The following is a 10702-nucleotide window of genomic DNA, read 5'->3' on the forward strand; positions in this document are numbered from 1 at the left end:
TGGAGAAGGGGGGTGCGCGTGCCCTTCAGCCTAGGCCAGGGAAGCTATGGTTACAGGTTAGGGACCCACATCAGAGGCAAGTTACAAAGTTAGAAACCTGGGGGAGGGGTCAGGAGCTCAGGAAAGTACAAAACACAGGATGGGGGTCGGGCCAAGATCCAGCGACGGGGAAGGGAAGGGAGGAAGGTCCCTCCCAGCTCTGGCTCAGCAGTAGCTTCGTGTCTGGCCCTCAGAGTGAAGGGACCAGCTGGGAGCGGGGTAGGGGGGTGGGGGACCTGCCCCCTCCCCTCCTTGACCCCCGTTCCCATACAAAGACCCTCGGTGGTGCACACCCCCCCTCCCATAGGTCGGTGGGGCTGCTCTGTAGAGCAGGAGAGGTTCAGGTGGGACCCAGGGCCCAGGTACCCTGTGAGGAGTGCGGGGACACCAGGGTGCCCGCTGTTTCTGGGGGAGGCGGGGAGCTGGGGGCCCAGGATCTGAGCGGCTCCGGGGGTGGGCAGGAGGGGAGGAGGAGCACGAGGAGGCAGGTGAGGGCCCCCTGGGCCCTAGGGCTAGGTTGACATAGAGGGGCTCAGGCCTAGTGGGGTGCCGGGCAGGGTGCTGGGGGGCTGAGTAGCCGAGGTGGTCAGGGGGGAAGGAGGAAGGTGGCGGGTAACTGAGCAGGAAGTCGGGGGACCTGTGGACTGGTGGTGACTGGCCAAGCATGCCGTATGAGGCGTTGAGCCTATCAGGGGGCATGGAGCGGAAAGGGCTCCAGGACCGAGTGGGGCCGGAGTAGGGGGACCCCTCGCCACCGCTGATCTCAGAGTACAGGTTCTCGCCCCTGTCGGGCGGTGCAGGGGGTCCCAAGGGGCTTCTCCAGACAGGGGCTGGGGAGCTGGGCTGGAAGGATGGTGGGCCCAGAGGGTACAAGCCTGGCTTGGGGACCCTGAGAAGGGGCGGCAAGCACTCCCGGGGGGCTGGGGAGAAGAAGCTGGGGGTAGGAACCTGCGAGGGGACAGAACGTGGTGACTGGGCTGCAATCCCTGGCGTGTCCCGGCACCCCGCACCCACTCTGAGCTGGGTACTGACATGGGCAGGGCCTCTGGGCCCCCTCCTTGAGGTCCCTGTGGGCCGCTGGCTCCTCACGAGGCTCCCATCACTTTGTTGCCTTGGTAGGTAGGGCGGGGGTCCCGGAGCCCAGGCCCCCAGGTGAGCTGGGGGGTTGGGGGGTAGCCCACTCCCTGAGGTCCCTGGGGGCTCCCCGCCCACCTCCAGGGACAGCGAGCGGCGGAAGGGGGAGTGGGGGGTGGGGGGAGCGCCCCCGTGCTCCTGTTGGCTCTGTTCCTGGGCCACCTGCTGAGCCCGCTCAGCCAGGGCCAGGGCCATGAGGCGCGCCGGGTTCTTGGGGGGTGGGGGCGGGGCCCCCCCAGGGCGCAGGAGGGACAAGGGTGGGGGCAGCAGCGGAGACTCTGTATCAGGACCTACACAGAGAGGAATGGGAAGGGGGGTCAGTCAGGACTGGGGTGCAGCTCAGGGTCTGTGAGGACGCGGGGTGGGCCCTGCAAGACGTACCGTGCTGGCCCTGGGGCCCCCGGGGACCAGGAAGTGCCAGCTTGCTGCAGATCTCCCGCTGGCAGGTGTCGCTCAGCTGGCTCTCAGCTCCACGCAGCAGCATGGGGATGAGATGAGGGCGCAGCCCGGGGCCGGGGCTGAGGGCCGGCGGCAGGGGTGGCGACGGGGTCACCGAGGCAGGCGTGCCCCCAGCCCCCAGCAGCTCCAGCACGGCGGGGGGCACTGACACAGCCAGGGGCTCCGAGATGTCCAGGGCTCTGGGTGAAGCAGGGCTGGCGGGCCCACGGGGTGAGAGGGCCTGCGGGGTCACCCTGGGCGGGAAGGCGGAGGCAGGGGCCGGGGGTGCAGGGCTGGCTGGAGGTGCAGGGTCCCCTGGGGTGGGGCTGCTGCAGCGGAAGGTGAGGGGATCAAAGTCAAGCCCCCGGAGCCCCTCCAGGCAGGGGGGTGGGCTGAAGTCCAGCTCATCACCGTCGTCCAGCCAGGCTGAGGTGCGGTGTGAGGGGGACCTGGGGGGTGCCCCCAGCCCAGATGCGGAGGAGGAGGAGGAGGAGGAGGAGGAGCCCAAGGAGGACCCCGAGGAAGAGGACAGAGTCTCGCAGGAGCCTGCAGGCGCTGGGCCCACCGGGAACGCATCGCTGCTGGAGTGGGGGCGTCGGAGCCTGTGCAGCCTCTGCAGGCCTGGAAGGGTGCGGGGTGGGGGTGTCAGGGTCACAACTTTACACACTCGTCCGTCAGTGAGCATAGTGCACCCGACCCGGTGGAAAGATGGGGGAACGGCATGCAGAAGCACATCCCTGGAGAGGCCAGAGGCCACAGAGCTAGGCTGTCCGGGCTCCGGTCACGAGAGAAGTGAGCGGCCAGCCCACGAGGAGAACCAGTCCAGATTCAAAGGCCAAACTTAAGTCTCACCACCCCACGGGCGGTGAGCACGAGGCCAGCTGCCGGGAGTCCAGACCGAGACACCCACTTTTGGAAAGCATCGGGGCCCGTCCTACAGGAAAACACCCCCACTCCTGGGCATGCGGAACGGCGGCCTCACAGGGGGCGGCCATGGCAGGGGCCGCTCAGAAGGGCCTCCAGGTCCACCGGACGCAAGACGGGGAGCAACTCACGACGGCAGGGTCAGCCGTGGAATACTAGACAGCAGTGGGGAGGGAAGGGCTGCGCAGCACTCGGCAGCGTGGGCGGCAGTTTCTGACGTAGCGGTGACTTACACAGTCACCTGCCACGTACAGCAGACTACCCCCTTCCCGTGACACTTAGACGACGTTTCCACAGTGACTGAACCTGAACGACACACTAATCAGACACACGTGTGTGCGGGATAAAGCCTGACAAGGCGAGGATGACCGCCTGCGGGTTTAGCGGACAGGACGCCCCGGTGGGATGGTTCGGCGGTGGGGGGAGGCGCTCACAGCTCAACTACCGGGGCTCCTCCAGTTCTGGCGGCAGCCAGTGAGTCCACGGGGGTCGTTATGTTATTTAAATTTCTCGTCAAAAAGCAACGAATAAACCAATGTTTAAAGGGCCCTGCACGGACCAGTGATTACAACGTACCGTGAACCAACAGTGATGCTTTATCCGACTCCTTGTGCCTGATGTCTAGTTTAAAAATGTAAAAATCCCAAGACTCCCCGATTGGAAGTCTGGCACCTGGAGGCCCGTCTGGGGGCCCCAGCCCCGCCCAGCCCCACGTGGGCACTAGCGGTATGGTGCGCCCACACTCACCAGCCCCGCTGGCCTGCGACGACAGGGACTCCTCGCTCTTGGCAGATCTCAGTGTCACCGTGTCGGTTCGGCTGCCTGCAAGGGGAGGCAGGAGTCAGGGGGGCACTGCACACGCCGCCTCCCCCCACGTGGACTGCCCGGCCTCAGACCTGAAGGCTGCGGTGGGGTGCGCGTGCTCCCCAGCCAGGGCAGAGGCTTCATTCTGGGGACACTGGGGCCCCGGCCCAGCGCAAAGAAGGTCTTCCAGCTGCTGACCCCAGGCTTCCGCTGCTTCTCCCCTCGCTCCCTTTTCCTCCTGGGGTGTGGGTGAGACACGGGAGGCAGGGTGAGGAGACCGGGCCTCCAGGCCTGCCCTCTGCCCTCCCCCAGCATCCACTCACCTGTCCACAGGTGAGGCTGGGGCCTTGGGGGTGGTGGGATCGGTGGGTGTCCTCAGCTGGCCCTGTGTGCGGGCCTGTGCTTCTTCCAGCGTCAGGAGGCGAGTAGAGGGGCCGCTGCCTGCGAGAGACTTGGGTCTGGGGAGGAGGCAGCGGCCTGGGGAGTGTGGAAAGGGGGCGGCCGTCAGCTCCAGGGCCGCCCAAGGCCACAGGCAAAGCCAAGCGCCACAGCCCAAGCCCCGGCCCCACAGCGTGCCCACCCGGGCTGGCAAGGCAGGGGACCAGGGCCGATCAGGCGGGAGTGGGTGGGCAGCAGGCAGGTGAGGAGGAGGAGTGAGGCAGAATGAGCCGATGAGGAGGCAGCTCCCAGCAGCCAGCGGGGCAGCGGCTCTGGCTTCAGTTACCTCAGGCCAGAGGGCCCTCCGATGGCTCTGCTGAATCCTGACTGGGCTGGGGTCCAGGGCAGGGCGGGGAGTCTGGGAGGGGCCAGGGCGGGGCCAAGTCTGGGGACCTCCCACCTCCTCCCAGGTGGACCCATGGCCCTGAGCGCCCCTAGGAGCTACAAGGGTGAAGGAAGAGCAGCGTCAGGGCCAAGAAGTGGGGATCCTGAGCAGAGGAGCTGAAATGAGAAGGAGGCTGGGGGGGGGGGTCCTCAAGGAGCTGGGAAGGAAGCCCAGCCTCACTGTGGAGGGACAGGCTGGGGCCCACATGCCCTCCCACTGTAGTCCTGACAAGGAAGGGTAGCGGCCAGGACGTCAAGGGGCCCGGGTGGGGCGCACCTGCAAGGTCGAGGCCAGCAGAGGCGAAAGTGTCACTGAACAGGACATCCACGTGGGTGAGCAGGAACTCCACCACCACTGACTGCACCCGGACCTCCCGGAAGGCTGCAGCGCCCCCCAGCCCCACCGACTCCAGCTCCATGGACCTGGGTGGGTGAGACGGAGAGACGTCAGGCGCCCTCAGCAGCCGGGTGCTGGCTAGGCAAGGCGGGGAGCCTTGGAAGCAATGGCTGTCTACCAACACCCTGACGTTCTCAGACTAGTCACATCTACAGCTTGCCTCCCAACCTTCTCCAAAACCTGCTCCTTCTCGGTTTTCCCCAGCTCAGTCAACGTGGACCTTCCAGTGGCTGAGGCCAGACACCCTGGGGTTGCCCTTGACCCCTTCTGCCCTTGCACGCACATCCATCAGTAAACCCCGTTGGCTCTGTCTCCGAGATGTGTCCACTACTGAAGCTCTTCTCCCCTCCCTGCCCCACTCTGGCCCAGCTGCCATCCTCCTCACCCAGAGGCGTCACAGCAGGCTCCTCCCTGGCCTCTGCTCTCACTCTTGCCCCTACAGCCAGAGGGAGCCCCCGAACACCTGAGTCACAACGGGGCCGTCTCGGCTGAGCCAGATGTCCCCACTGTGCCAGCCCCCTTTCCCTGGGGCGCTCCTCCCCAGATGTCCCCTCTGTGCCAGCCCCCTTTCCCTGGGGCGCTCCTCCCCAGATGTCCCCTCTGTGCCGGCCGCTCTGCCTGGGGCGCTCCTCCCCAGATGTCCCCTCTGTGCCAGCCCCTCTGCCTGGGGTGCTCCTCCCCAGATGTCCCCACTGTGCCGGCCCCTCTGCCTGGGGTGCTCCTCCCCAGATGTCCACGTGGGTCCTCACCTCTTCCGGGTCTTGCTCAAACGTTACCTCCCCACCCACTTCATTTAAAACTATAAAGTTCCTTTTCTGTACTCCAGGTCTCTCATCTCTGTTCATTTTTCTCCATAGTTCTTATGCCCACTCTCTAACTAGCATCCATCTTACTTATTTGCTTATTGTCTGTTTCCCCAAAAGAATGTGAGCTCTTCGGGCACAACGGTGCCCGTCTCGATACCACCCAATCCTCTCGGGCCTGTTCCACTACTGGCCGTAGAAGATGTCTCAACGATGCCCTCCCTGCCCCTATCTAAACACTTCCCACCGTCCCGACCCTGAGGCCCTCCCCATATAGACAGCGTTCTCCCCGACACACGCGCATGAACGTCGCCTTTAGATCTCTCCCCATCATTGTTGGTGGCTCCTTGTCTGTCTCCCACGATAATGTGAGCTCAGGAGGACAGGGCCTTGCTCACTCCCGAGTCCCCGGGGCTCAGAACACAGTCTGGCACACGGGAGGCACTAGGTAAATATGTGTTGAATGAGAGGATAAGAGAACAAAAGCTGAGTTGGTCCTGGGAGGGAGAGCCAGCCGAGGCCCTTCCCCTGGGCGCGAGCTGGGTGGGGGACTGCGAGGGGCCGGCTTACCGCAGCAGGTTGGGGGCCCAGACAATGGCCAGGTTGCGGGCGTGCATGCTGGTGTCGGCACTGTGTCGTGCCATGCGGGCCAAGTGTCTCAGGAGGTATTCCAGGGTCCTGGGAGTGGGATCGGAGGGGCACACCTGAGCCTCAAAGCCCTGGGGACCCCCAGGCCCTCCCCGCTTCTCCTGGTTTACCTGTAGTGCGGCGGGGGCAGCTGCTGGATGACGTCGTGGACGCGAACCATGCGCTCCTCCTCCCCGGGCACGGACATGGCCTCCTGCGGTTGTGGACAGGCATGCTGGGGGCTGGGCCTGACCTTCCCAGCAGCCCCCCACTCCACCCAGCGCCCTTACTCACACTGAACTTGCCATAGAGCTGGTAGGTGAGCAGGGGGTTTGGCAGCTCTCGGAAGTAGAGCTTGCAGAGAGAGGACACGCTGTGGATGTCCTGCAGGAAGGCAGGGCCAGACAGTTCAGGGATCCTCTCGCTGTCAAACTCGTGCCTGAGGCCACCAGGCCGGGGAGGAGGGAGGGTCAGGTCAGAGCTGACCTACCTGGTCACCTTCCTACTCACCCCTCCTGCCTGCAAGTGCTGACAGAGGGCTGCGACCCTCTGCCCAGGCTCTGTGCCGGGCTCTGCAGGGGTGGAAACTTACTGAGCCCCCAGCAAGCCTGTGTGCAAAGACGAGGTGTCCTGTCTTGCAGGAGAGGACACCGAGGCTCAAGCGGGAGACGGCCCTGCCTGTAGCTCCCGAAGGCTATCTGAATCCAGCGCGTGACTGCGCTTCCACCACGATGCTGGCCAGTCTCCTGGCTTCAGGAGGTGGCTGGAGAATGCACCATGGAGTCACAGCGCACCCGGTCACAACCCCATGGTGATGCCCACTACTCGGGGCTAAAGCTCCTCCCACCAGGACTCCTAACCTGGTCTCTGACGACGGGCTTGTCCCCAGGCCTCCTGTCGGCCCCGTTCTTGCTTCATTCCCTCCCACCCCTAGACTGTTATGTACGCAGTTCCTCTACTGCAGCGCTTCCCCTCACTCAGAGAAAAACTAAAACACTAATCCAAACCAAAACACCGTCACCATCAAGTCGATTCCGACTCATAGCGACCCCACAGGACAGAGCAGAACTGCCCCACAGGGTTTCCAAGGAGCGGCTGGTGGTTTTGAACTGCCGACCTTTCGGTTAGCAGTGAGGTCGTAACCACTGTGCCATCAGGGCTCCAAAAATACTAACAGCCCCCAAAAGGGCCCTGCACTTTCTGCGCCTGCACATCTGCCACCTGCCCCTTTGCACTGGCTGTTCCCCCCACTGTGAACACTCTTCCAGGCTGTCCACACAGCTCTGCACAGAGGCCTCCCCAGGAAGCCTTCTCTGTCCACCTTACTTAAAGCTGCAGTATTCCAGCCTGATTTCTCATTATTACTGTCTCTACCCCAGTCTAATTTTCTCCACAGCACGGTCACCTTCTAGTACTTCCTACCACTTCCGTGTTTGTCTCTTCCTCTAGCCTGTGAGCTCCGTCAGGGCAGGGGTTTCTGGCTGTCTCTCTCACCACGTGCCTAGAACAGTGCTTGCTCCATGGCAGGTGCTTCGTGAAGGTTGATCTCTCTGCTTAGAACGCTAGTACTCTCACCCTCAGGCCTCAGCTGGGATCACCTCCTCCAGGAAGCCCTCCCTGACCTCAGTCTTGGTCCACCCTTGCTCTCTGCCATCCTAGCTCCTGCTGTGTCCCCAGAACAGGCACAGAGTCTAGGACAGGGACGGTGCTCAGCCCCTGTCTGCGGGGGGAAGATGGCGGGGGGCTCACCGCAGCCTCTGGATGTTAGAGGACACGCCGGAGAGCCGGTAGATGCCGTCTACCACCCCGTGGGCCTCGATGAACTCGGAGCAGCAGCGCAGCACCTGGGGCACTGGGGGAGACAGGGGGTCAGGGCCGGGCCGCGAGCCCTGGGGGGCGGGGGGGGGGCGGGCAGTTCAGCCCAGGCCGCACCGTCCTGGCCTGAGTTGCTGAGGTGCTCTCCGAGGTCACAGCCGAACACCCTCTGCCGCAGGATCCCTCGCTGCCGCAGCCGCTGTCGTGAAGGGCGGGAGCGCATGAAGGTACGGAGGAGGCCGGCCAGCTTCCCCCGCGGCCGCGGCACAGCTGTGGGGGCAAAGGCAGGCCACACCGGGTCAGCGCAGCCACAGGCCCGGTGGAGCAGGGGACAGGGACGTGGCCCTTGTTTCCCTACCTGAGGTCAGAGAGGAGACACCCTGGGGCACTGGGACGCCACACGGGGGACCGTCAGCATCTGGGGGGGTGAAGAGCGGGAGGAAAAGCTGGGCAGTAGGCAGAGGATGCAGAGCGCCCCTCCCCCGTCCAGGGCACCTACCTGCCTTCAGCCCAGGTCCTGGTCGCTCCGTGAACAGTTCCACACACTCGCTGGGGAAGAAACCGACCTGAGGGGGGTTTAGGGTTGGTGGCTAGGCTGCCCCAGCTGGCACAGTACCCCAGCCCATCGGTGCACGCCAAGTCACACCCACCTGGAAGCCTCGCTTGCCCCGCCACCAGCTCCGATCCTCGGTGGGTGGCATGTCGATCACTGAGACAATGTCTCCCACCTGGAAGGGAGCAGGTGGGAGGAGCAGGGTTCAGAGGGAGCAGGAGAAGTGGGGGGCCCAGCCGGGGCTGCTCCTGCACAGCCTTACCTCGAAGGACAGCTCGTCTGGCGCCTGGGCTGTGTACCGCTTAACCACGTGGGCGGCGGCCACGGCGGGGACGTTGAGCGAGGCTTCCTCACTGAGAAGCAGCCGCCGGCCATGATTGTCCAGCTGAAACGGAGAGGGCATGTGGCAGGGAGCCGCCCGGGGGAGGTGAGAACAAGGGCTGGGAAGCTTCTTCACGCCCAGTGGAGTCCCCACCTGCCCCGACCTAAGAGCCCCCGGCACTCAGCTATTGGCCCAACCCCTAAAGGCCCGCCCTCTCCAAAACAAAGCCCCTCCCTGCCCTGCATAAGTCCCAGGATGCCCCGGCCCCAGTCCTCCACACACCCCGCACCCTCAGCCTCCCAGGCAGACACGCATGTTTGCTACCTCAAAACCCTCCAGTTCACATCACTACTAGCCCGGAGATACAGCCAAACCCGTTTCTAACTGCTGTACCTTTAAATCCTCAACACCTGGTCTCTCTCTCACAGACACACACAGACACACACACACAGACACACACAGACACACACACACAGACACACACACACAGATACACACACAGACACACACACACAGACACACACACACAGACACACACACACAGATACACACACAGACACACACACACAGACACACACACACACAGACACACACGCCCTCTCATCTCTCACAGGCAGGCACCCACACAGACACACACACACACACAGACACATACACACATACACACACACACAGACACACACAGACACATACACACAGACACACACACACACAGACACACACGCCCTCTCATCTCTCACAGGCAGGCACCCACACAGACACACACACACACAGACACATACACACAGATACACACACAGACACACGCAGACACACACACACACAGACACACACGCCCTCTCATCTCTCACAGGCAGGCACCCACACAGACACACACACGCACACACACACACACAGACACACACACACAGACACATACACACAGATACACACACAGACACACGCAGACACACACACACACAGACACACGCCCTCTCATCTCTCACAGGCAGGCACCCACACAGACACACACACACACACACACAGACACACCCACCCACACGCACATGTCCTCTCTCATCTCTCACAGGCAGGCACCCACACAGACACGGAAATACCAGTGCCTCTTCCGCTAAGGCTTGTGTCCTTCCTGTGCCCACACGTGCTCCCAGGCTGGTTTTCGCCCCTCGGCCACCCGTCACTCCCTCCGAGCACCAAGCCCCTCTGTTGGGGCTCACCTCCATCCAGGTGAGCACAGGCCCGCAGTTGAGGTTGCTGTCCACCAGTCCTGACAGGGTCTCGAGGTACTGCAGCAACAGCGGCACCAGCATCTGGGGGCAGGGTGTCAGGGTGGGCTCCCAGGAGGGAGCCAAGAGCGCCCGCTGCCCTCCCACGCTGCCCTCACTCGCCTCTGGGCAGGGAAGAAATTCAGCCTGGATACTCGGCGCTGCCCAGCTGTTAGATACTGAAATGCTGTCCTATCAGTCAGTAAATGTGCTGTCCCCAAGCTCCTGACCCTCCCATGAAGTCCCTGGACTGCCCTGTGATCCTAAAACTATGTCGAGCCTCAAGAAGCCTGCTGCAGGTCTGGGGCTCTGAGTTCTGACGGGCGGGGATGTGGGACACGCCAGTGTAAGTACTCATCTATCCCCCATCTTGGCGGCTTCAGACATCGCTGACGAGGCCCCAGCCACAGCTGAGGCAGGGCTGGGACCACACGCAGGCTACCTGGGCAGCCCTGGCACCCTCCGGAGGTGGGGGAAGCTCTGGGAGGCAGGAAAATCTCCGGTCAAATATGCAGCGGTGGAGGTGGGCGTCCAGAGAACGGAAGTCATCATAACTGCGCAGCACTGGCCAGGAGCGGCCCTGCGGAGGGGAGAGGGACAGAGTGGCACAGTGGTCCCATTCCACGGTGCTGACGGCCATGGATGAGAGGCAGAGATGGCCTCACCTGGCAGGTTACCTGCACCCCAAACACCAGCTCATTCTCCCCAGAGGGGCCGGGCCCTTCGCGCTCTGGAGACAGCAGGAGCTGCAGAGGGAAG

General features: G+C 63.5%; 1 protein-coding gene across 2 annotated transcripts; it reads right to left on the minus strand.

Moving 5' to 3' along the window:
- Positions 1 to 204: 204 nt before the first annotated feature.
- ARHGAP33 (Rho GTPase activating protein 33) lies at positions 205 to 10490 on the minus strand. Of its 2 annotated transcripts, XM_004388103.2 has the most exons (18): positions 10386 to 10465; positions 9896 to 9988; positions 8619 to 8741; positions 8454 to 8531; positions 8303 to 8369; positions 8162 to 8221; positions 7921 to 8073; positions 7738 to 7840; positions 6283 to 6427; positions 6120 to 6202; positions 5932 to 6039; positions 4439 to 4584; positions 3663 to 3816; positions 3432 to 3577; positions 3283 to 3357; positions 1555 to 2232; positions 1072 to 1463; positions 205 to 987 (listed from the first exon to the last, which is right to left on the minus strand). In XM_004388103.2, exons 2-18 carry the CDS (start codon positions 9986 to 9988, stop codon positions 205 to 207), a joined length of 3387 nt encoding a protein of 1128 aa, XP_004388160.1. In that variant the 5' UTR covers positions 10386 to 10465. The 2 variants fall into 2 exon arrangements, with proteins under 2 accessions (XP_004388160.1, XP_023598010.1); XM_023742242.1 differs by having other exon boundaries at positions 205 to 1463; positions 1555 to 1776; positions 10386 to 10490.
- Between the last annotated feature and the right edge of the window lie 212 nt (positions 10491 to 10702).

The sequence above is a fragment of the Trichechus manatus genome, unplaced genomic scaffold (assembly GCF_000243295.1).
Source record: "Trichechus manatus latirostris isolate Lorelei unplaced genomic scaffold, TriManLat1.0 scaffold00207, whole genome shotgun sequence".
Taxonomy (NCBI): Eukaryota; Metazoa; Chordata; class Mammalia; order Sirenia; family Trichechidae; genus Trichechus; species Trichechus manatus.